This window comes from Penicillium diatomitis (assembly GCF_028827545.1).
Source record: "Penicillium diatomitis strain IBT 30728 chromosome Unknown utg000003l_segment0_segment0, whole genome shotgun sequence".
Classification (NCBI taxonomy): domain Eukaryota; kingdom Fungi; phylum Ascomycota; class Eurotiomycetes; order Eurotiales; family Aspergillaceae; genus Penicillium; species Penicillium diatomitis.
In genome coordinates, this window is record NW_026623175.1 from 2,026,760 (window position 1) to 2,051,825 (window position 25,066).

Here is a 25,066-nt window from a genome sequence, read left to right on the forward strand (position 1 = left end):
TTTTTGGGCTTTTCCTCACAGTCCTCTAGTTTTGTTGGTGACGAACTGACTACCTCTCTTGCGGAATCAAAGTCACTTGCCGCCAAAGAATTTTTGCCTTCGGGGCATCGGCGAAGAGGGGCCCGTTCCCACATCCTTGGCGGGGCTCTTTTGTGGCACAATCAGTTTTACCTTCACAGTCGCCGCGTCCAGACGAGTTGGTGCTGCTTTCAACATGGATTGGCAACCCCAAGATGAGCCATTGAGGCAGCTAGCCTGCTGCCTCAGGGACTCGCTGAACAGTGGTGATTCGCAGTTGCGGAAGCAGGCCGAAAACGTACTGAACCCCCTCCAATTGAATTCCCCTGGTGAAGTCGCTCTTCGCCGGTTTACTGTTCTGCGCCCCGCGACGTCGATGACTACCAGACCCATGACCTTGATGACGATGACTTTGAAGAATGTTTGCCCTTGCTAATATGTGATTTGCCCGGAAATTATAGATGCTCGCCCAAGCGACTTCTTCGCCTGATTATGTCAATTACATCACGTATCTGTTCTCCACGCCCGAGGTTCCTCCAGCAGTGGCCGCGGCCGGTGTTGACCCTACCACCTATGGAGTTGTGCGATTCGCTGCCACTATGAACATGAAAACCAAACTCGCGGTGGCCTATAAGACGATTCCTACCCAGAGTCTTACCTACATCCGATCCGCCGCCTTGGTCACTCTTCGTGACAATGATCGCCAGGTGCAACGGGGTGTCGGCAGTATCATCACGGAGTTGGTGCAAAAAGGCGGATTACTTGCCTGGCCAGAAGCTTTGCAGGAGCTGTTGGCCCTTGTCGGTAACGATGCGGGCGACGTGACCGTCGCAACCCAGGAGGCTGCGATGGCGGCCCTGTTCAAAGTCTGCGAAGACAACCGTAAGATTCTCGACCGCGATTACTCTGGCCAACGTCCGCTCGACATCATCATCCCCAAGTTGCTTGAATTCACCGCACGCGACAGCCCTCGCATTCGATCACTCGCCCTGAACAGCATACACGTCTTCCTGCCTCATCAGCCGCCTGCCTTGCTTGCCTCTTTGGACGTTTTCCTGTCGCAACTTTTCAGCCTTTCCGGCGATCAAGATACGGAGGTGCGCAAGATGGTCTGCCAATCGTTCTCGCAATTGGTTGAGTTTGCACCCGAAAAGCTTGTCCCGCATTTGGAAGGTCTGGTCAGCTACATTCTCATGCAGCAGCAGAATCAGGAGGATCCGGAACTTGCGCTCGATGCTGCCGAGTTCTGGATTGTCGCCGGTGAACAACAGAGCCTTCGTCAACCCCTGGCTCCGTACATGCACAAGGTCATTCCAGTGCTCCTTCAAAGCATGGTGTATGAAGAGGATGATGTCATCCGTCTGATGCGTGATGAAGACGATGCTGATCAAGAAGACCGTGCCGAGGATCTCAAGCCACAGTTCGCCAAGTCAAAGGGCGCTCGTTTGGACACCTCCAAGGCCGGGGAGCAGGGTGCCAATGGACAACAGCAGCAACAAGCCGAGGAAGATGATGATGAATTGAGTGAGGGTGAGATTGAGGATTCTGAGTTTGGCGACGACCCCGAAGGTGACTGGACCTTGCGCAAGTGCTCAGCTGCAGCTCTTGACATCTTTTCGAACGTATATCACGACCAAATCTTTACCATCATCCTGCCATATCTGAAGGACACTCTCCGACACGAGGAATGGCCCAACCGAGAGGCGGCTGTTCTCACCCTGGGTGCCGTTGCGGACGGCTGTATGGACGCCGTGACTCCTCATCTTCCCGAGCTGGTCCCCTACCTGATCTCTCTGCTCAATGATGCCCAACCTGTTGTGCGACAAATTACATGTTGGTGCCTGGGTCGCTACTCAGAATGGGCCTCACACCTGCAAGACCCGGCGCAGAAGCAGCAATACTTTGAGCCCATGATGGAAGGCATCTTGACCCGGATGCTTGATAACAACAAAAAGGTGCAAGAAGCCGCTGCCTCAGCCTTTGCTAGCCTAGAGGAGAAGTCGGACGATAACCTGGTTCCCTATTGCGAGCCTATTCTTCGGCAATTTGTTCAGTGCTTTGCCAAGTATAAGGACCGCAACATGTTCATTCTTTACGATTGTATCCAGACCTTGGCTGAATGCGTTATGACGGAAATGGCGAAACCCCATCTCATTGACATCTTGATGCCCGCGATGATCCAGCGATACAATCATGTCACTGATCAGTCACAGGAGCTGTTCCCGCTGCTAGAGTGTCTTGGGTATATCGCAGCCGCTTACGGTGATGCGTTTGCACCCTTCGCCCCCCACCTTTTCCAACGATGCATCAAGATCATTTACCAAAATCTCGAGGAATTTGTTGCCTCGCAAAATAACCAGGGTATCGATGAGCCTGATAAGGATTTCCTCGTCACAAGTCTTGATCTGCTGAGTGCGATCATCCAAGCAATTGATCCTCAGAAGAGCGGCGAGCTTGTTTTAAACTCGCAGCCTTCCTTCTTTGACCTGCTCGTCTTCTGCATGCAAGATCCCAACTACGAAGTGCGCCAGTCCACTTATGCTCTGCTTGGCGACTGCGCCATTAGCATCTTCCCCCACTTGGAGCCTTTCATCCCCACGATCATGCCAGTTCTCATCAAGCAGCTTGATATCGACCAGATGCGGGACGATGACCGAACAACAGGCTTCAGCGTCTTGAACAATGCCTGCTGGTCTTGCGGTGAGATTGCGGTCAACGAGAAGGCTGCTCTTGCTCCGTATGCGAACAAGCTGTATCACGGATTCTTGACCATCATGACCAATGAAGAGATCAGTGACGGGGTCAACGAGAATGCTGCCATGGCTTTGGGTCGCCTGGGTTTCTGCTGTTCCGACTCTCTTGCACCGCAGCTTCACGAGTTTGCCGGTCCGTTCTTAAAGTCCATGAGCAAGATCGATTTCACGCGAGAGAAGGCCTCTGCTTTCCTTGGCTTCAATAACATGGTCATGAAGAACCCACAAGCCATGGAGGCCTGCCTGGGAGACTACTTCCAGGCGATTGCGTCATTCCCATCCAAGTCACTTTCACAAGAAGAGTACAAGGACATCCAAAGTTCTTTCCAGCAGGTTCGTGCCACCCTCTTCTTGAGTTCACGGAGAGGCCGTTTGAGTCAAGGGTTCGTTCAATATCTAACAAGTCCGCCGTTCTAGGTTCTGCAAGGCTACAAAAATATGATACCCAACTTCGACTCGTTCCTTTCGCAACTTCCCGATCCTGTGACCCAGAAGTTGCGCTCAGTATACCAGATCTGAGATCCGCGGGGCCGTTGATTTGTGAACTTTTCATTCTTGAACAGTCATTTAGACCCTCGCACGATTCGATAGAGGAAGGGGATCGTGACAAGTTGATCATGAAAGCCGGCCTTTAACAGAGCGAACTCATTTATCATGTTCTGTAATGGATGTCATTAGGACAAGCAAAAATCCTGCTTTTGTTATTCTTCTCTTTTTCCACATTCGACTCGAATGCCCACCGCCGAGTTCTTCCTTGTCTCCTGTGATCTAGCGTTTTTCTTTCCAACCTTGACGTCTTTTGTTCTCTTCTCACAACAAGGCCCTTGCCAAGTTGATGTTTCTTGATTCTTCTAGTTGGTCACGACCCATTCGAATGAGGAGAAAATTTCCATCAACTTCAAGATATCAAGGGAGATTCGCATGAGACAGGTCTCATCATGAGGGCGTTTTGTCTTATTGTTTTTTCCTATCCTACCTGGATGAGACCTGGACCCTTTCTTCTTGTGGCCTCTCGATTTATTAGCCCGGCGTTAATGTTCTCCATTAGATCCGGGAGCACAAATGATGGGGAGGGGGATCCAGCTGGGTATGGAATAGTATGGAATAGTATGAGCCCGTAAGAATCAATTGACGATTGCGACGAGACTATTCATGGATGTTGTCTATCTGACTTCTTTCAACTGGTGGCACGGTCAGGGTATCCGTTTCAATATCCCTTCTCTAGTTGCGCCCCCGTGGCAATCGACTTTAACATGTGATGAAGCTTTTCCTATTCAATCCAGCTTCTATTAATTGCTCGCTTCGTCATTATGTCCCTTGAACCTACAGGCTACGTATAGGTTATGCATTCGTCTGGGTCCGTCGGTGATCATGGAGATATTTTACAGGTTTGCCACTCCTAATAGGTCTCAATGCGCTGGTAAATTGGAGAGTGATGGAAATCGACGGTCCAGGGATGATCCTGTTTATATGCGTCGAAACATCCACCTTATTTCGTCAATCCTGGTGCCCGTGGTCGGTGTCTACATTATCCATGCACTGTATGCAGAACCTAGTCAACCTAGTACCTAGTACCTAGTACCTAGTACCTACTGAAGTACCCAGCACCTTAGTGTACCATCGACGAGTAAACTCCTGCCTTTTCGACATTAGCGTGGGTAGAACATGTCTCCTCAAATGACCAATAGATATACAAAGTGCATAACTACCTTATCTGGAATCCGATCTCTAAGCGGTCTAGTCTCGTCTAGTGGCGATGAATGCCCAGTGATCGACCCCCACGATGATGCATGGTTCTCCGTTTCCTTTCCTCTCCGGGTCCCACCTCCTTCGCTCTACAGAGATCCCACTGCACGCGCGCACGTCCGAGTTCAACGTGCCGCCGAAGCTGCGCGCCGCGACGCGGATCAACACATACGAACTTGGTAGGGCTTAGTTGGCGAAGGATAGAAATGCCAAGACACGGACCTTTCCTATTATCGCTTCTTTTGACGAAGAGAGGGTCTGGTTTAGCGAGTCGTGCATGGATGTGGCGCCCGAGGGCGGTTCATGATCTTGCAGGTTTACATTGTGCAGTTCGCAATTATGCGCAGTTCGAGGTACATGGACCAGGTGGTAGGAGGTATGCATGAGAAAAGAATGTATAGTATAGACTTGTGTCAAACTATGGAGAAAAAAAAGATCAGAACTGCTTGATTTACCCGGTGTTGGCTGGAGTGATTCCCGACTTCCCGACTTGAATTGGATCAAATATTGTCTTTCGGTCAAGGAAATTCCATGAAGCTTGGACTTGCCGAATGAGGGATTGTCCGGCCGATTTCAGTTCACGCCCTGCGAGTCTTGGGGATTGTGCCCGCCCGCAGTTCCAGGAAGATCTGCTTCTTGGCGGCATGATTCAAACGGCTCTTCCTTCAATTCCTGGCCGGTTGGATCGACTCGAGTCAGTGTGGGTTGACGAAGCGGCATAGGTTAGTTGAACGGGAGCTACTCGGTGGATGGAAACACATCGATGTATTTGCGTGGGCTTGATATTGAGCATATCGAGCTTAGGTGTGTAGCAGGTAAATAAATATAGGGGTGAATGTTATAGCTCCAGTGACAAGGTCAATCTCAATACGCCTCTGCCCCTGATACTTAGTTACTGGGTGAAATATCTTGGAAGTTGGGGTTTGATGAAAGGTATAGGGTCAAATATGCTGAAGCTCGTGGAATCCAACATCCAATTGTCTACTGTACCGATCACGTCGACTGAGCAGAGCTCGACCTATTTCAATAGGTATGAAAGCCCTCCGTCTCATGTAAATTTTAGAGGAAAAGCCAAACCAGAGCTTATCATGATGTTATCTTCCCATTTCTTCCCCCAAAGATTCAATCCCAAGCAACTGATAACCTTTTCCGCCTTTTCAGAAACAGTCCATGAACCGGAGATGTCCATCTTCATTCTTAATACAATCGGCCAGATTGACACAAGAGGCAGAGCTCTCGGCACCGACTGCAGGATCCGTGTACACATCGGCGTGCAGAATCGGGTTCTGGGGTTTGCTATCCCCTTCCCATTCGAGATGGATGTTTTCTGCCGCCTGGGTGAAGTTATGACCACTCCAAGTGAGTTTGCCTGGTGGAGGATTCCGTTTTGAATCGAGATTAGTCTGGGTTCAATGGCCACTTCATGGGAGATGTAGGAAAGAGAAAAAAAAAAAGAAATGGTCTTTCCAAAACACGAGTATCGAATCTTGGTAGAATGTGCGGAGCAGTTCATGGCGCGCAGAAACATAGCGGGCTCCTGCAGGTCTGATGCAGAGGCTCATGACTGTTTTTTCCAGGAGAAAAGACCGCGTTACGCAGCCACATTGGGATTGTGTATCGAGACCGTGACCTCCGTCCTAGTCACGGGGTCACGGGGGTTTGAAATTGACATTCACCCGAGGAGGACGAGTCGAGATGCTCACCTTTTCGAACTCCTAGAAATTCATTCAAATCCAGCTCCGAGTATACTGCTTCACCCGTTGGACGCTGGCAGTATGCCGAAAGCATATGGCCGTCTTTAAGCTTCACATTCAGAGAGGACTTGTGAAACCCCATTGTGGTAAGACGAAGTTCAAATGGCAGATGCTGTGTGGTAATGCAGTATAAGGGGGTATGTGTCGCCGGACGAGGGTTGATCTCGAAGATCTGCAGTGATCCGTAAGATGGATGGGGGAATATGGTTCAAAAAAAAAAGAAGAGGCTGGAGAAGGGCTGTTGCAAGAATTTACTTTCTTCGCTTGATTCGAGGATTCGCGCGACTGCATTTCTACCATGACATCGCGATGGTGTTATGCATCCACTTTCGATTTTTGGCTCTGGTGACGAATAATGTACAGTTTTTGAGGTGATTGTGAAGGAGGCGGTGGCCAGTCATCATGGTGTTCTCAGAATGATGAAAACAAACCCCCCAAAAAGGGCAAAGACACCTTGCGGTAGCGATATTTACTACCTACCTCTCATCACTCGCATCTGCCGCTGCGTTCCCAAACCATTGCGCCCCCCTTCGCACATGTGTGGTCGAGGAAAGGTTTCCAGGTGTCACCCTTGACCCAGGCTTGACTGGATAGACGCTTTGGTGATCTGTCTGGCGGGAAGATCACATGAAGTGCCGTGTAGCATCATCTATTTGCGGGAATCATGTCCGGCGGCGAACCTGGAACGAGTCGATGTACAATCCCCCGAATTAGAATGCTCTCGCCAGGTGACACTCATGTGCAGATTAATATCATCGTCCTGACTTTCTGGGTATGTGAAATTTGGGGTTCACTGTACAGCTGATGTACCAATGTCTATTTGAAGTGCTACTGCCACACTGTCGAGGCTACAGACTGGAGACTGGAGAAAGCGGCTCTTTGGACGGCTTCTCAAATCGGGTACAGAAAGCAGGTCGGTACCTGTCAGGTAAGCTTGACGGCTGCGGCTGAGAACTGAGAACGTGGCTGGCTCCATTTGTGTTGAGGAACGTGAGTGCAGGTGATCGGCCGCGAAGATTCGACCTCAACTCACATGAACTAGGGACCGACTCTTATTCAGTATTCACCATTCATGATGGTAGAATGACTGCGTGATGTCCAGCACTCGCCGCCGACTGAAATGACGTTTCACTTTTTCAACTGCTCAACCAATCTCCACACATCTCTCGGAGAGCGGCAGGACGACAGTGGATTGGAATTCCAATCCGGATCCAGATCCAAAGTCACACAAACGCAGATACTCTATTCTGTCAGATAGAGGAGAATGGAACCGGTTCAGTCCACAGTCCACACTGTTGAGACACCGAGAATGTAATATGTTAGTATGGAGGGTACTCCTTGAATACGCTTCATAGCTCTTCGGCCGCATCGGCGGGCTCCTCTCAAGTCAACTGAAGCTGTCTAACTGTTTAGGGTTTAGTGTTTCCTCAATTGTAACGGCCCATTTCAGCCGATCTCCCTTTTTTTTTTTCCCTGGGAGAGTCTCCACTCGGCGGTTGCCCAAAGCTTCTGCTGATCACGCTAAACCCATTCGGGCTCCATGAAGCGAGTAGCGAACCCGCTAGTCTCAGTGGAGTCTCGCCAGGGTCCTCTTCCGCAACAGCTGGAATGGAAAATGGACAGGCCATCGACCGCGAGGTAGATACTAGACACGTACTCCTGCTTGGCCCGGAGAACTTCCATGCAAAGGGTCTCAACTCTCAACTTTTTCTCCAGGCTTGTGTGTTTTGCCATGTGGTTCCACCGCGAATGACTCTGAGTTCTGGTGGTATCCACATGCCTAATTCGGCTACCAAACATTTCCAATCTCCTCTACCTGCTCGAGAGCGCAAGGTCTGTTGAGTGGACAAAACGCACCAAGTTCGGTGATGACGGGCCCAGGGCCGTCAGGGTCACATTTCGATGTCAACGGAGCGCGCACGGTCGGAGAGCCACGTGTGGGAATGGGGCAACGGGGATTATCCTTGGGGGGGCTAGATTCGGCCATCTGCCTTGAGAACCTCAAGAGCCGCTTTGGATTGTTAGAAGGGTTCCTCGCCTTGTGAGTTTGTAAGTTTGTAGGTTTGTACAGTACGGGCTGGAAGATTGACCCCGGTGGACCCACGATCAGCTCGGTTGGGCGTGTCTCAATTTTGCGTTGCGAGTACAGTGATCGGCTCCAGTCCTGCAGATGATGATGAGTACTGGAAATCCAGGAGAGGCGAGAGATGGAAGTTGGTCTTCTAGGCGTCCACGGTCTTCTCTTGTACCGCCCGAGTTTCATGCTGTTCCCTCGGTGCTTTCAGGACGGCGATGCCATGCTAACAGGGTTGAATGCCACCTGCCGTCGGTGACTCGGTGCTACCCGCCTGTAGAGTGTAGACTGCTCTGCAGTCTACACAGTCCACGTAATTCCTTGGTGTTATGATCCGTCGTCATAACTTTCGTCCTCCCAGCAGTGAGCACTGAGCAGTGAGCACACTCAGCACCGGAACGGGACTATCATGTCTAAACCAACATACGGTCCCAGTCGAACGGTAAGGCGATTCTCTCGTCCTGGAACAGGCAGTATTTTCCGACCTATCGCGCTTGTCGTGCCCCCGCTTCAGCCTACTGACCTCCAGTAGTAGTATGACTATGAACTATAAAGTACTGCCAGATGTCGGGCATATTGCAGTAGTGCGTCCGTACGCACTGTATAGAGTAACTATTGTGTATACTGGTAGAGTTTCATAGGAGGAAAAAGTCGGGTCGGTCTGATGACTGCTTATCAGCACTCATTTTGCTCGGTGGCGTATGAGGCAGTCGTTCCTGGTGGACTCTACACTCTGTGGTGCGCATTGTGGACTGACCGAATGCCTTGTGATGGGGGAGTTGAGTTTTGTGGCCGGACTTCTGCACCGCTCCGAAACCTTGCATCTTTCGGTTAGGATAACCGAAAGAGAGTGTCTGCCAGCTTGTCAGCCTGCCAACCTGCCACGCTACTGCTTGACTGAAACGGTCGGGTCGAATAGTTCGAGGAGGGATGGGGTCAGCTCTGCCGCCGAAAAATCACGATGCATTCAGAATCTCAGACTGGGCACAGGTCATTCTGAGTGTTGTCGGCGTGAACCGGTACAGGATAGTACAGAGGGCTATCCCTTGAGTTGGTAGCATAAGATGTCCATAGCGGTGCACTTCTCAAAGCAGATCGGAGCTGAAGATAAATCGGATCACCAAGTGGATTATCATACTAGTATAATCATATCATGTATTCTTTTGCGTACTGTGAGCCTGTTACTGGGGGGTTTCCCTCAATCTACCAATCAGGCAACCTTTGGCCCCGGAATCGTCTTCCAGAGTGAATAGGGCTACGGGAGGTACGCCCGTCCCGACTGAATAGCGTGCTCCTTGGTATCCATTCTCCAGGATCCATCTAGGCATCTACGAATCTGAGGTAGTGCTCTACTGCTGTATCGTGGAGCTGGTAGACCACTCATTCAGTCTTGATACCGACTCGATTTGGTCGGCTGCGATCAAAGAGAGTGGAGTATCACCCAGGGATCATTTGAATTTTCTGACGGATGCGCTTCATTCATGTCCTCTTGGGAATTTGTCTTTTGTAGTTTGTTCTCACTACTCATACCATTGTCTACCTTACTCCCACTCACTTGCCGAGTCAATCTCGGAGCGGGTCGCTCGTTGCAGTGGTCTCCAACCTGAGCTGACCAGTCCATGACGGCGCTTACCAAATCTGGATGTCTCGTCGGTGGAACTGTCAGCCTCCTGTCGTTTCCGTTGCTCGTGAAGATTACCCGGATTGTGTTGTGGCAGTCACTAGACTCTCACCCCTCTGGGATCAAGCAACGAAGCATATGCTCCTGCTGATGGCGACCATGAGGAACGCGATGGGAGTGTGATTCCAGGATAAATTTTCAGCCTCGCTCCCGAAACCCAACCTGGAGGGTCTGGAGGAAAACTCTCTGCAATCAATGGGTCAACCCTCTGTGAAGCAAAGACAAAGATTGCCTTTTTTTTTTTTTCTTTCCCCCCCCCCGTTGCCCCCTCTCCTGTCACTCTGATGCATCTCCCAAGGCAAACAATGGAAGCCTCGTTGGTGGACCCGGTCGGTTCGACTCACCCGCCGTGTCGAGCGCATGCTGCATCTGACAGGCATTCCTCCGCCCTCCGCCCTCCGCCCTCAGCCCTAACGCCATGAAACCTACCGTGCCATAATCATCACGCTGGCACATTCTTCGGGGCGGTTCTCGACCCCCAAGTGGTGACGTCCACATCTCTGTCCCAGCCCCCTTTGCCGTCAACACACTGAAACACAGAAAAGAAAAGAAAAGAGAAAAGGAAAAGAAAAGAGAAAAAGGGTGCTCTGCGCTCGCACTGCATTGGGCCCGAGCATTCTCTCCTGGGGCGCCATGTGGCCCTCTCCAGAGTCTCCGCCCCGTCGGTCAAAAACGCTAGCGCCAGACTGTCTCCCGTAGATTCCTCGTCATTCCGTTTGAGTTGACTCGGAGGAGGAGGAGAAATTTCATGAAAATTGATCTGAGTATAACCGGTGCTCTTCCAACCTCAACTCTTGCGCCCCAGCTCGACACCCCTTTCGCCCAAGTCTATGCTCCGATCCCCGCTCCTACCCTTGAATACGCGGGTGGTCGCAATTACCTTCTTAAGCGGGGCCTCTCCTGTTGAAAGAAATCGAGCAATGCACAACCCGGAGAGATGGCTTACCCACTCAATTAAGGTCCATCCAAGTTCCCATTCAGACAGGAACTGTAGATCCAAGTGCTCCACAACAGCAGTCCAGTCCCAACAAACAATATGCATACCGTACGATTAAGGTGTACCTCGTACCTCGTACCGTGCAGGTATTCAGAGGGTCTGCGTCTGACACAATCTTATTATCTCCGTCGGGTTGCATTTTCTTTTTCTTTTTCTTTTTTTTGTTGTTCTATCTTTCTTTTGCTTTCTCATCAGTCCCCTTTGACTCTCGGCCTGAGGACTCTCAACAATCGACTTGCTTCGTTTGTCATGTGTCTCTCAGTCTGTTACACTTTGCTTTTTCAGCCAATCGACATACTCTTCTCCTTTCGTCTCGTCTCTCTAGCTCCATTTTGTCTGGACTCTGGAGGACCCACGCCTGAGGCTCGTCGCTTCTGATCGGCTCAGGAACTCTCATTTGCGCTGGCCTTGCATCGCACGTCCACCTCTCCTCCCGTGGACAAAGTGACTCGATACTCACTCGGTCAACAAACTGTGAGATCTCCTCACAGGTCTGAGGACTGCACCACCCGGACGAATCTTCGCCCTGACGATCGGTACGGGCCTCGATAGTCTCCTGGCGATAGTCTCTTGGCGATAGTCTCCTGGTGATAGTCTCCTGGTGATAGTCTCCTGGCGATAGTCTCCTGGCGATAGTCTCCTGGGGCTTGTGACCCTCGCATCGACCAGCGCGACTCTTCCACACTTCACTGAAATTCCGCGCAAGTTGGATGACCTGGATCACCTGACATAATACTCCTTCCCATCAGACACGTCCAAGTTTCACCGTCGCCGTCTTGCCTTTCACCCCACAAGCCTCATTGAGCGGTTTGAGTATTCAAGGTTGTTCATGCGACCGACTTCCTGGTTGGATTCAAGTGCAATTCTACCCCCACCGACGGTGGCCTAAACCCAGAACCTGGCCATGTGTATACAGTGAATATTTTGAGTGAGAACATCTGCGAGCCCGGCCTACTGACAGTCCTCTGCAATCTTTGTATCCCTCGCTCAAATCCGCACCGTACGGGCTCAACCGCTGTTTGCAGTTCGCCCGTTCAAACGATTCACGGATCAATGAAAATCTCCAGCTGATCTCTGAAATCTCATTCTGCTGATCGAGGGTGTCATTGGCCATCGACAATCAACTGTCTTGGAGGCTACCAACGGCCACTCTCCCGAAAGTGGACGACACGCGCTTGGCTTCTCTTCTGCATTGCCTGCAATCAAATCCCGCCTCTGGCCAGTTTCACAGGTGATCGTGCTTTCACCCAGACCTCCATATCCTCGCAGAATATGGCCGGCCCCGGTGGTGGTCCTCCACGAAGGAGCCATACCAAGTCAAGGAATGGTTGCAAGACTTGTAAGAGAAGACACATCCGCTGCGACGAGACCTTTCCTCAATGGTACGCCCATACCTCGATGGAGTTGATGATTTACACCCGAGAGCAATCTGAGACCCAGGATCATTGACAAAAAACGTTCCATAGCCGCAACTGTACAAAGCACAACTGTCGCTGTGACTATCAAGATATACCACTACCACTACCACTACCACTTGATCACGCTACCATTCCACAATTCGACCAAGATCGGGTGGTCCTTGCAAATGTCGAAGCTGAGGTTCAACGATGGCATAGCATGGGATCGACTCCACATCTGGAACTCGACGCCGGCTCATACTCGCCTCACTCGAGCCTCTCTCGACTTGACTCCCTCTTGATCCACCACATACTCGGACTGTGCACCGACCTCGATCAGCGCGGTCTCAGTGACTGCACGATCTGGGCGCGCATTCTACCAAGGTAGGCCACCAAGATGGAGAGAACAGCGAGTGTGCTTCGATTTGCTGATTGGTACTTTTATATTGAAGCTTCCTCACTCTGGCCATGTCCAACGACTTTGTGCTGCGGGCAATCTTGTCTCTATCAGCTGCACATTTTGCATTTCTCACGCACAATGTCGAGGTCGCAGAATACACTCGACGGAGCCAATCTCTCGCTTTGGACGGCTTGCAGACGGCCTTGAGTACGGATCGGGTGGCTCGTTCCCAACAGGATACGGAGTCCATCGTGTCGGCCTTGATTTTGCTGTCTTGGCAAGTCACTGACTAGTAAGCTTTCCCCCAAATCAATTATCAGAATTTGACCTTCAATACTACGGGGGGACTAATGGGGAGAAGTCATACTTGGTCATATTTAAAAGAGGAACTGGGATTCATATTGAGGGCCACGCCGCCGATTTGGAAGCAAGACTCCAAGGTCATTCACTACGCAGAGAGTCGCGAGGCCTTGAGCTATCCGAACCACCCCCCTTCGATACATGAGAATTTGCTCCAGCTCGATTGCGCTTTACAGGCACTACGACTGGTTCAGGAACAGACTCTTTACCACGCCGTCTACGCTCGGCACCTCCAAAACCTGATCGATCTTGTACAGCGCTTACTTCAGGATCTGCCCTACTACGAGACTCCGGAGCAGTTCTTCAATGAGACGAGAATCTTGCGGAGACGACTCCTATGGTTCCTTCCGAGTCTGTTACGCGAGGCGGAGCTGGAAACCAGCGGACTCGTAATACTGGCTCAATATTATGCTGTTGCAGCCACGGTTGATAGATTGTTTCCACAAGCCGTCGACGCGACCTTCGGAACCGGCTCTGTTGTCGCCATTGACGAGATCTGCCGCGTTCTCGCAACCCGAATGGCCACTTCCCCGCAGGATTTAAATCTCAGCCTCGAGTTGACCCTCCTCGACTTCCCACGCTACTGTATGGCTCGACATCAGGGCCATCTCGCCTGGTCATCACCCCCGTCCGCTGTGGATAATCACCCTTCCGAATCATCAAGTCCTTGTCTTGTGCTTCCAGACAATGGTCTCCATTCAGATTCATCGCCCCGATCGGTTTCATCTTCGTACACTGCGCCAACCCCTCCTCTTCATTCCCCGTCAGCCAGCACAACGACCAACTCCTCCTATATCTCAACAACATTCTATCCAACCCCCGCCATGTCCTCTCATTCCTTGTGCTCGCCATCACCGCAGATTTTCGATACCCAGAACTTGTCACAGGATACGCACGGTGCAAGTTATATTCCATTTGACTCTCACACGCCATTTTATAACTCATTCATGACAAGCGACCCTCTCTGCTCAAACATGCCTTCCACCGCCATGAGCGGAGGGCCCGGCGTCTCCTTTTACTTGCCTTCATATACCCTTGACATGGCCCAGAACGATTGTGTCTGAGCTCCATTGGACATGATCAATCCTGAAAAATTGAACATATTTTTTCTGTGGCTCGCATAGTTCCTCGCCCCCTTTTTGCAACCAAGTGTCTATCACCTCAGTAAACCTTTGGGTATTATCGGGTTTGCCATGTGTGATTTCCAACCGATCGTACTTGTCTTCAAGCTTTCATTTCAAGGTCTTATAATATTTCATGTATACCGGACCTGACGAAGGACCGGCGCCTTGGCAGAAGCAATTCTCTCGATTTCACTGGAGACACCTGAATAGCACACTATCGTGCGTCTAGCTTCCACATCACATTGACTTGTTAGGGTAGAATGTAGATGGTGGGTATCGTGCATTCGGCGAGAACTCCCACCTGATTTGACTAATCCTCTTTCTTTGTAGTCTGCTTGAATCTTGGCGGCTTACCACCCCTCGCTCTGCGACAGTCACATAAACTCAATTTTTCTACCAGAAAAATAGGGACCCAAATACACTTGTCCAGGTTCAACCCAAGTTGCAGGTATTAGATGAAAGTCTCTGGACACGCCTGCCATAGACCTATCTTTTATGCCTCTGGGGAATGTTCATGGGTTGGAGTGTATTTCTCATGGGTGATGATACTCTGCTAGTTTTGGATTCTGATACGGATATCCATTTTAGAGTTCGCTTTTTCTGAGACCGAAGAAATGATATTCGAAAATCACCAATATCGACAATGGACAACTTCCTAGGTTGCTAACAGATTACTTCGTAACGTGTTCTCGGTGAAGCCCAACCTGGATCATCAATAAATTGTCTGAAGATCCATCGCCTTGATCAAATCGGAAATAATCTGCAGCGACATGTCAGCTTTAGCCCTGTTCGACTCGTACCTCGATGCTCGGGGCCGGAACTCACCACTCCAACATAGGCGTCGATGTCTCCACCCACACTGCTGAGCTCATCGTCGATCGAGCTTTCACCGTAGTAGATCAAGTCCTTGGTTCCCGAGTCGGAGTTCAATTCCTTGAGGGATCGAGCGGCGGAGTCGTCGTGACCCACGCGGCAGAGACAGAATAAGACGGCAGGACCGGTGTTCTTCGCACTGTCGAGCTGGGACTTGAACTTGGTGACTTGCGCGGTGAATTCAGGCACGGAGCTCCCGAGCTAGATTTCGAAGAAAGAAGAGGATGACATGTTAGCGGTCTGTGAAGAAGTTGGAACAAGGAATCCGTCGGCGAAAGGGACTTACATCTCCATCGGTGATGATCACCACAATAGTCGGGTTCAAGCGGTTTTCCATTGCCGCGGTGGCCAAGGGATCCAAGATCTTCTTTTTCAGCGGTCGGGCCACATTTGCACCGGTGTCAAAGGTCATAGACGAGACGATGTCGGTCAATTCGGTCTCCGAGGTCACATTTTCATACTCGTCGCCTTCGAACGAGCGGATGGAGAACTTGTTGTCCGGATTCAGTGTCTTGGCAGCCTTGTATAGACCCTTGACTGTCTCTTGTGTCGCGGGGATACGAGATTCTTCCGAGTTCATGGAGCCGCTGTCGTCTGTTTGCGCAGATTAGTAGATAGACCTGACATTTGCCCCCCCCCCCCCCCCCCCCCCCCCCCCCCAAAAAAGACCTAAAGATCGAGAGATTGAAGGGCTGCAGGATTCCGTACCGTAAAGAATGGTAAAGTCATAGAAAGCCAACTGAGCCGCCTTGGGAATCTCCTCGGGAGGAATATTCGATTGAGCAGCGATGCTTTGAATGTTCGCCGCTGCCAAGTCGGTGATGCTCTGGATTTTGTCCTCGGAGAACTGAGGGAACCCGGCAAGGTTCTTGCTTGCGAATTCATTCAATTGCTTCTTCGTCTCGACTTCGGGAGCAGGAGGTGCTGGCTCCGGAACAGGCGCCTCCTCCGGTTCGGCCGGGGCGTCGGGGGCGCTGTCCGAGGGCGCCGTGCTGACTTTGCCGATGTTGTCAATGACGGGCATGTTGAGACCTTCAATACCCTATCCAAAACGGTGATGAGTCAGAGACGATCTCAGATAGACCAGAACTTTGCCAGCCACCCCCAAGTTGGGAACATACCTTTCCAGTCAAAGTAGCCAGCTCGGGCACAAAGTCCGACAGAATGTGATCTGCGATCTTGCTTGCAAAGAGCGTCAGAGCGCTCTGCAACTCAAGACGAGTGAGCTGTGCCAGAGGGCCATCGGTGAAGGCTTCAATGTCCTTGCGATATCTCTCATACTTGCATCCTCCGAGGGTGGAGCTAAGGATGAGAAGGAACTGCTCGATGATGGTGTTCTCGTTGACCAGATGCGAGACCACCTGCAGGCCTACGGGAACCCGAAGATTGAATGTCAAAAGCCCGTTGTCCATGGTGAGACCCGACGCGCTGAGAGGCGATGATAGATTTGGATGGAAAGAAGAGTAGGGTTGAGAGGGACTAGATTGGGAGAAGACGGATGATAGTCGGGATCGGTGTCGGCGGAGGAGAGCTTTTAATATACGACGAGTCACGGTATTCCCGTCTGCACCTCAAGCCTTCCAGTCCTCCTGGAGAATAACCTTGCACATACACTCTAGAGTGCAGCTAGGCTGGCGATAGTCTAAGCTCCACTGGTCTTCAGCTTGCTATTCTTGCGACGAGCTGGCTAGAATGATCACGGAATCGCCGAAGGATTGCGCAACAAACTACTCACCAGTCATTTCACGTACATGACTAGTGTCTCGCTGCCCCATTCCGGTCAATCATTCACGATTCTGCTCGTATTGGCTTAAAATGCAGCTGAAGACGACGGTCAATTGCCCAAACATAGCTATACTCAACAGGGGGGGGGGGGGTACTGAAAGTCCGTGGCAATTGCTCTCACTTGAACGAGCGTGGCCCTGTGGCCAAAATCTGACCATCTCGGCCATCATCGATGCAGGATGAATATCGATCATCTCACTACTAGAGTGAGTGGCTGGCTGAGCCATGGGCCATCGCTAGTCTCGTCTTTCGCGAACTCCATTAGATGCATAAACATAAGCTGGCAACATGAGGCGTCCATTAGGCACATTTGACGGACGTAAAAGAAGAGTGTGTATGTGCATGGAGGGGTGGGGGGCCCCTCCACAGCGTCAAAGCTCCATGTGTTTTTCTCTATATTCTGTTTTTGGAAGCCCAAGACAGGGTCTACTCGTATTGCAAATGCTGCAAGCGCCCACAATTCCACGGCGAGACCGTGCATTTGCAGATGCGTGAAAATACTGGACTTATCGATATGAAACCTAAAGTGGCAGCTGACTCCCAATTTCAAAAACACCTTGTACTTGGTTTGTCTGACCTATCATCTTCACGAGGGCAACCACTACTTTGAGTATACCATGATTCAGGACTCCATTCCCCCCCCCCCCCCCCCTGTTCACAAACCCAATTCCGCATCAGCCAGCCTCAATTCATTGCTCGCCACTATAGCTCTGCATTTAGCTCACTCTCCGCACATAGGCCACGCCAAAGTCACCTTGGGTTCCCACCCGCGGAAGATTGTCATGAATGGCACAGAACTGCTGGCTAGGTAGGTAATGCATCGCCACGCAATTGGCATAATCAGCACACATCTTGATGCAGTCGGCCAAGCTGTGCTTAGTGGCAGTGGTAAACCCATCGCCGCCCACCCACCGGTAGCAGTCAATCGAGTAGCTATGTCCCTTGTACTGAACCACCTGTCCGTGCGCCGCTTTGCATTCCGGCACATGCAGACTGTCGGGCTGCTTGGGTGGATCCACAACAGGCTTCTTCCCATTCCCATTGTCGTCTGGCTTTGCAGGCACGACCGGATCATTGACCGGGACCAATGCGACCCAATTACCCCGGGGTTGGAGGTGAGGTTTGGCCGTTGCGAGGTAACACTGTTGGCCTCGCAGGGAGACGCCGGTGCAATGCTTATTTTTGGTGCACTCCAATGCACACTCCACCTCGTTGGCTGCATGAACTTGAGTCCATTTACCGCCCGACTCCAGCCAGGCGTTGCAGTGGAATTCGTAGCGTACGCCGCCAATTGTCTTGACGGCCCAGTCCACGTATGGACACCCATACCCTGGAAGTGGTTCCAGACCAATGGACCCGGGCTGTTTCGTGGGATGCACTTTTTTGTCCGATAAACAGCAATGGCCGTCGGAGAAAGTGGCTCCGGTGCAGTGAGAATCGGCGACACATTGGGCAGCGCAGTCCTCAAATGAGGAGGCCGGTTTAGCCGTGCATGCATTGACATCTGCAAGACGTGTATCACAGTGGACCTGGAACTCGAGTCCATGGATGACTTTGGTCGTACCGTGGAGATGGGTGCAGTCCCCGTTGTTCTCTTTCTTTGGAGTTGAGGGGCCCACAGGTTCGAGGATCACCGAGCCTGGGGTCTCCACAACGCTTCCAACGCTGGTGGCCAGCGTGCAAATTTTGTTGTGGTACGACAACATCTTGCAGGATGGGTCGCGAGAGCATTTCTCGGCGCATTCTTTGAGGCTGTCGAGGCTGGTGGTTGCACACGTGGTGGAGGAGCAGAAGCCCTTATTGCAGTGGTAGATGTAATCCTTTCCCCCAAAATGGTGAATTGATCCATCGATTGACGGACAGCCATTCTGGTCGTTGATGCATGGCTTGTCTGCGGCGGGGTTTGTAGGACAACGACTGGGACACTCGGGTGGATCACAGCACTGATCGAGTATAGTTCCATCCGGTCCTACCGTCACTTCGGCATAATCGCATTCGAGACCGTTCATACTGGCGTGAGGGATGTTCACCAAACCGCAGTGACCAGCACAACGGTATGTTGTAGCACACTGGCCTGAAGACAGCTTCGGTCGGACATGTTGGTTCCCGCACCGTGGAATCGGAGGGCTCGGTTTCTTCTCCTCGCATTGATGGCAGATTGGGACCTGAGGAGGGGGATGCGGATGCGACGTCGCGACGACGCCCGTCACAAGTATCACACTGAGAAACAGATGAGCGAGATACATGACGACGAGTGCTCGCAAGAATTGAAGAGAGAGGGAGAGAGAGAGAGAGTGTGTGTGTGTGTACGCGAATGTCAAGGTGAAGCATTTTGTCCTGTGGGAAGTTACATCGTGCTTCTTATATGTCAATGCCAAAATCTCTTCAACGAATGAGTCAAATTGCAGGTGCTCGAGAAGCAGCTCGTCACTCTCGGACTGTGTCTTCGTATCTTCAATCTCATCTCTCCTAAGGTCAAATATGCCGAGTATTGTCTAATTGCGCCGTCTGGCTGGCGGAATTGAGACAGCTCCACCTGAATAGTCTCATCCGTGCATGCGAGTTTGTAGGCAGTGACAGGGCTTCGAAGATATCCACTGCCTAAGCTGAACTAGAGACTACCATGCATCGTGGTCATTCGATGAGTTCCATTCATCTGTTCATAGGTCAAGACAGCTTGCTCATTGGCCCAGGAAGACTTTTGCTCTCTTCGCCTGACTGGTTGTGGCTTAAACTCGATTATCAATTGACAGTCCCGGGTGCTTTGCTAGGACGCTGGAGATACCTGAAAAGGTGTCAAGAATCCCCCTTGTGGGACGAGCGTTGGCGACTTCGAAGCACCAAATATCTCAGCATGCGAGACCACCACATGTCTTTCATGTCGCAGCTGATGCATCCTGAGAATGGTCAAAAGCCACCGGTCTCTCCGTTCCGGCATAAGTGTGCGGGGAGGGGGGATCATGGCTTCTGAAAAGGTCAAATAATCAAACGGGGCCACCAAGACACGTCAACAACCATCTAGCCCGCCAGCCACTCAGTCAGCCACCTGCATCTGCTGCTCGCTCGGGACAGGCGACAAGCCCGGCGTGCTATCGAAAGAGATCATGTCGTCCAATGACTCTTCTGGGTCTCCATCGATCGCAGTTCAGAAAGAGTCTGACAGACTCGTTCTCGGACAAAGATTCCGAGCTCGAGGGTGCAGATCCAGTTCATCTTGGGCCGGTGCGCACTGGCTGACTGCATCTTTAGCGTGAAAGTTGGCGCCGGATCGGTCCACCCGAGCTCTTGTCAGGAGAGCTAAAAGGACCAATGAATGGAATCGTCAAAAAGACCGCCTGTGCCAATGTAAGGGCGATGGAAATGCACAGTCCGTCCGCGAGTGGTGTTGACTCGGTGAGGAAGCAAAAGATGCAAACGTAGGTCGTTCTGGCTCTTCAGCTGGCGTTTGCTTGCTGTCGGATGTTTCCGGACGAGTCACGTTACCGTCGCGAGTGGGAGGTCGGCTCGCGTATGCGCTTGAGACTACATATTGACACGGACTCCACCACGCCGGGTCTAGTTCTCTTCGCTTCGAAACGTGTGGCTTGCCGAGCGACAAGAGAGACAGAGACAGAGAGAGAGAGAGAGAGAGAGAGAGAGAGAGAGAGAGAGAGAGAGAGAGAGAGAGGGAGGGAGGGAGGAGAGAGGGAGAGAATATTGGTGCTGGAGAGAACGGAAATTGGAGCCTAGCCTTGACCAAGTACGAAGCTACTTGACCCGCTCGAGTTTTCGCAAGAGTGAGCATGTCTCCCTCTTTTTGTCTACTAGATCCGCAATCCTGAGAGATACCTCAAGCAGCAATTTGATCGCATCAGCGGGAAAGCGTGGACCTCTCGAGCAACTTGGGAAACGTCGGAAGACACCAGGGTTGTCACTGGACGGGACCGACTCAGCCTCGATGGAGTGGTGTTTTTGGCTCTCGCTGATTGCTTTCTACTAGATCCATCTGAGATCTTCGGTCAGGAGATTTCCGTTGAACTTGGACGTGAGAGGAGTGGAAATCCCAAAGCCCACGCGAATGATTTCAACTCATGCAACAGAAAGCCTGCCGACCTTGACGAGCATTCGACGCTGATCGTAGCTCCAAACCCTACCCTCAAAGCGCAACGGTCGATGAAGATCATTTCGATTCTGACCGCCGGTAATGGAAAAAGGGTGTTGCGAATGGCTTTGGACTTCCTGCGTCTCTCGATTTTGTACGCCGGCCATTGACTCCATGTACCCAGGAACGAGCATTATTATAAGATTTGGAAAGGACAAATCCGAAAAGACTACCTAAGCGTCAGCAAAACTACGAGAAAAATTATTTGGAGCGAGATCATCAGAGCTCTGATGCGACGGGACCATCCCCAAAGACCAGCCCAAAGGACTTGTAAAATTAGTTTTAGCCTACCGAGTCACCGAATAGACCAAGAACCCAGCGCCTGAGAATCACAGCTGCATGAAGTTCAGTAAAGACTACTGGACATTGGCCTGTAAGCTTGCTGTATGAGTGTCTCAAGTACGGCAATACGTTCGTTCTCGGGTACACTCCCACTCGGCCGCCGCAGACATTCCTGGCAGCGCCTACTTCCAGTGAGGCGGCATGGATCTTGTCCACCATCTTGTATCACCTTGGCATTGGCATTGATAAATATCCAGTCTGAACTCGAGAATTTGTACTTGCTTGACTTGGCTTATTTTGGGCCAGTTTTTCATCAGTAGGGAGTAGGTCCATGCGATTCAACCCAGATGTTGAGCAAGGTCATCTATCGCCATCTCCACGTGGGCAATGATATATCAATTCTGTCAGGTTCCGTGCTAGGAATCATCCTTAAGAAGGTATGTTAGGTGTTTGCACTCAGCATTGGCAACCGATGACGAGAAAATAGGCGAATATTCGGGTATCAGGCCAGAGACAACCTTTGATTCTGGAAATTGAGACTTTCTCGCTCAGAGCCCAATTCGAAATGTCGTCTCTGTAAGGAAACGAGGCACGAGAGAACAGAAATTTCGCTGGGAATTTTCGAGTGTCTGATCTTCGTTCAGGCTGATACAAGACTGATGGAGTCGTGTTGTTACTGTCATGGCGGACATTGTTCCAAAGGCGATGGCCATCGGTGGAGCATCTGGACTCGGACACCAAGACCGGCGAGAGAGGCCCCCCCCGTCGGGGGTCCCCTCCCACTTCACCATATTGACCTGGCTGCTTGAAAGGGGATCACATTTACTCCATTATAGACGAGCAAGTACCTATTTGATCCGCCCTACGGGAGATCCGTCCACCCACCGGTGTAAGTGGAAGAAGGGAGTCAGGAATGTCATCTTTTCAGTCTCAAAATAAACTATGAACATTCATCCTCTCAGTTCCTCCACTTGGGCACAAAGCATTGCTTGACCAGGTATGTGTCCACGCCATTTGTTGGCGTCTCGAGAAGCGCATAGTTCCAGGATGGCTGGAAGCCCCCAGCGCTCCAAGAGGTCCATCCGAGATACACATCGGAGTTTTTGCTATGATATGTCAGCCATCCGTTGGAGCCCTCCTCCCCAGTCGGTCACTTGCAGAAGGGGTGGAAACCGAAACTTACTTGATCACATCGAGTTGCTGGCACATGTACTGTCCACAGCTTGCCACATTACCACCGCCCGTTTCGGTGAGCATCGCTTGACGCTTGTTGGAGCGAAGCCACTGGGCCAAGTTGGTGAACGCAGCGGCATTGTCAGTCACACACTCGACGTGGGTACCACTGTTGTCCGAGTCGAGATACTTGTGCACGTCGAAGATCAGGTTCGTGGTCGATCCATCCGGGTTGGTCACGGCGGACAGCGCAGCCCCCGAACCGTTTTCAATAAAGTTGGCGGCATTGGTGTAGTCAGTACCGGGCAGCAGGATCATCTGCGAGGTAGCACCAGTCTTGCGAATGGCCGTCACGGCCTTTTGCACAGTCGCGGCCCACGTGTTGATATTCAGATCATGCGGCTCGTTCATCACGCCGAAGATGATCTTGCTCTCGCTCTTGTACTTGGTGGCCAGCTGAGTCCAGAGGCTGAGGAACTGGTCATCCGTGGGACCGCCTTGTCCGATGACGCCGCCGTTCCAACGAGCATAGTTGTGGACGTCCACGATACAGTGTGCTCCGAGCGAGAGACATCCCTGGACGAGCTTGTCGTACTTGCCAAAGTTGTTGGAATCCAGTGAGCCACCCAGGTTGCTGTTCACCAGGAACTCCCACCCGGCGGGAAGACGGAAGATGTTGAAGCCGTCGGCATTGACAAAGTGTTGCATTTGGTTCACACCATCCACGGACTCATCGGCCACTTGGGTGAGATCCTGGGAGCCGTCGGTCTTGACGCCGAAATCAAACCCGGCGATGTTGACACCTGCGAAACGGACTTTTCCGCCGCCTGATCCGCCGGTTGGACCCGACGACGAGGCAGTCGTGGTCGTCCGGACCATGGTGGTTGTCGTGGTAGTAGGATTACTACCGCCACCACCTGATCATTCACAGGTGGTTAGTGTGATCATGAATGAGATGATGAGGATTTCCCATCTTGCTAGAGTGCTTACCGGATCCAGGAAGACATTGGGAGTAGTAGGCATTCGAGTATGTGCAAGTGTAGCCCGACGCACAGGAAGTTGGGCCGGTCCATCCTTGTCCTCCGCCTGTTGAAGGTATTTTGTCAGTACGCGTTCATATGCCACCGTGTGGGTTCCCGCCTGTCATCGACTTCTTACATTGACCCCAGGCGGTTTGTTGAGCAACGGCTGCCGCGCTGATCGACAGCAGCGCCACCAAGCTCTGCGTGTGGTGATTCTTCATTGTGGAGGGTTATGAATGCCAAAGCTATGAGAGTCTGGTTTGGATTTCGAACAAGATGATGGAACAGACCGTCTCGTTCTTATATGTCCAGTCTGTGCTTCCAGTCATGAGAGGAAATTTGTCCGGAGTGCACGGTTTAGCCTGAATTATCTCCTTGAGACACGGAACTTCCTGCCTTGTGCATCTGTTGCATGATTAGCTGTACACTAGAGAACAGCGCAAGACCAGAAAGTTTCGATCAGGCATTGGTCCCGAGAAACAGGATTACCCTCACTTTAATTTGAAGGGGAGGGAAAGCCCTTCATCTACGTCGAGGCAAAGGGGGCGACGCTAAGCCGTCGCAGACAAATGAAATTCCATACTCGGCAGTCATCAATGCCAGTGCGGGCATCACGCGAGGATTTTTTCTTTGCTGAGTTTCCCATCTTCACTTCCTCTTCGGGTCACGGAAGGGACGCCGATGCTCGCACTCGGTTGGTAGGTTTCGGGTACCCCTTCTGACGAAGTTTATTTCCCCACAGCACCCGGAAGACCCCTTTGATGTGGAGGGGCGCGGGTAAATGTCCGTTTCAGGCAGTCCGTTTTCTGCAGGTTCCTGGACGGTCGCAATCTTTGAGTATTCGGGGAGGTCGAAATGGTGGATTGCATTGCGGGGGAATTCCTCTGCCCCCCCTTCTTTTCTTTGTTATCTGGCTTCTTCTTCTTCTTCTTCTTCTTCTTCTTCTTCTTCTTCTTCTTCTTCTTTGTCGCCGGGTAAAGTGGGTTCGCCTTTTCCCAGACACGTACACCATTTGGCACGCAAGAGGACACTTGCCGATATTCATGGAAGGGGTCCCGGACAGAGACTCAGATTGGTCTGGACTCTGGAGTGTATCTGAGACGCAGGTGGAAAGTTTATCGTCGTGTATGAGGGCAGCCGGGAGACAATCGAGTTCCAAAGCGTGAACTAAAGGAACTGTCACATTGACATGAAACAGGACCATCGACACTGATGAAAAGGTGGGGGAAAGGGAGTTACAAAGGAGGCGTCCACGTTTCTCATTCTCGACGATTCTTCAGATGACCATATTCTTTCTTCGCATTTGGCTTGCACTCTGACTGTAGAGATTAGTGATTGATCAACAGATCCGCAGGCGAAGAGTCTTGCTCCCTTAGTCCGGGCCGTGAATCTCTAAAGCCGGAAATGGCTGAATGAAGGGAGGCGGTTGAAGAAGAATCTCACTCGTCGTTTGCGGGACTCGTCGGCTTTGATCAAACTCAACTAA

The 25,066-nt window shown here is 51.4% G+C and overlaps 6 protein-coding genes across 6 annotated transcripts; 2 read left to right on the forward strand and 4 right to left on the reverse strand.

Annotated features, from left to right (window-relative positions):
* Positions 1 to 214: 214 nt before the first annotated feature.
* Positions 215 to 3,188, forward strand: N7539_002896 (putative importin beta-2 subunit; the record flags this gene model as incomplete). The annotated part of the gene is made up of 2 exons (XM_056932499.1): positions 215 to 439; positions 480 to 3,188. 2 exons carry the CDS (start codon positions 215 to 217, stop codon positions 3,186 to 3,188), a joined length of 2,934 nt encoding a protein of 977 aa, XP_056792458.1.
* Positions 3,189 to 5,674: 2,486 nt separating this feature from the next.
* Positions 5,675 to 6,353, reverse strand: N7539_002897 (CVNH domain-containing protein; the record flags this gene model as incomplete). The annotated part of the gene is made up of 2 exons (XM_056932500.1): positions 5,675 to 5,886; positions 6,194 to 6,353. 2 exons carry the CDS (start codon positions 6,351 to 6,353, stop codon positions 5,675 to 5,677), a joined length of 372 nt encoding a protein of 123 aa, XP_056792459.1.
* Positions 6,354 to 12,295: 5,942 nt separating this feature from the next.
* On the forward strand, positions 12,296 to 14,244 carry N7539_002898 (putative C6 transcription factor RosA-like; the record flags this gene model as incomplete). The annotated part of the gene is made up of 4 exons (XM_056932501.1): positions 12,296 to 12,426; positions 12,490 to 12,804; positions 12,873 to 13,101; positions 13,207 to 14,244. The coding sequence occupies 4 exons, from the start codon at positions 12,296 to 12,298 to the stop codon at positions 14,242 to 14,244; spliced, it is 1,713 nt and encodes a 570-aa protein (XP_056792460.1).
* A 772-nt stretch (positions 14,245 to 15,016) lies between these two features.
* On the reverse strand, positions 15,017 to 16,589 carry N7539_002899 (uncharacterized protein; the record flags this gene model as incomplete). Its single annotated transcript, XM_056932502.1, has 5 exons — positions 15,017 to 15,064; positions 15,130 to 15,378; positions 15,464 to 15,771; positions 15,886 to 16,219; positions 16,299 to 16,589. 5 exons carry the CDS (start codon positions 16,587 to 16,589, stop codon positions 15,017 to 15,019), a joined length of 1,230 nt encoding a protein of 409 aa, XP_056792461.1.
* A 1,089-nt stretch (positions 16,590 to 17,678) lies between these two features.
* Positions 17,679 to 19,208, reverse strand: N7539_002900 (uncharacterized protein; the record flags this gene model as incomplete). The annotated part of the gene is made up of 1 exon (XM_056932503.1): positions 17,679 to 19,208. The coding sequence occupies one exon, from the start codon at positions 19,206 to 19,208 to the stop codon at positions 17,679 to 17,681; it is 1,530 nt and encodes a 509-aa protein (XP_056792462.1).
* Positions 19,209 to 22,343: 3,135 nt separating this feature from the next.
* N7539_002901 (Endoglucanase EG-II) lies at positions 22,344 to 23,801 on the reverse strand (the record flags this gene model as incomplete). The annotated part of the gene is made up of 4 exons (XM_056932504.1): positions 22,344 to 22,491; positions 22,569 to 23,475; positions 23,549 to 23,644; positions 23,717 to 23,801. 4 exons carry the CDS (start codon positions 23,799 to 23,801, stop codon positions 22,344 to 22,346), a joined length of 1,236 nt encoding a protein of 411 aa, XP_056792463.1.
* Positions 23,802 to 25,066: the final 1,265 nt, after the last annotated feature.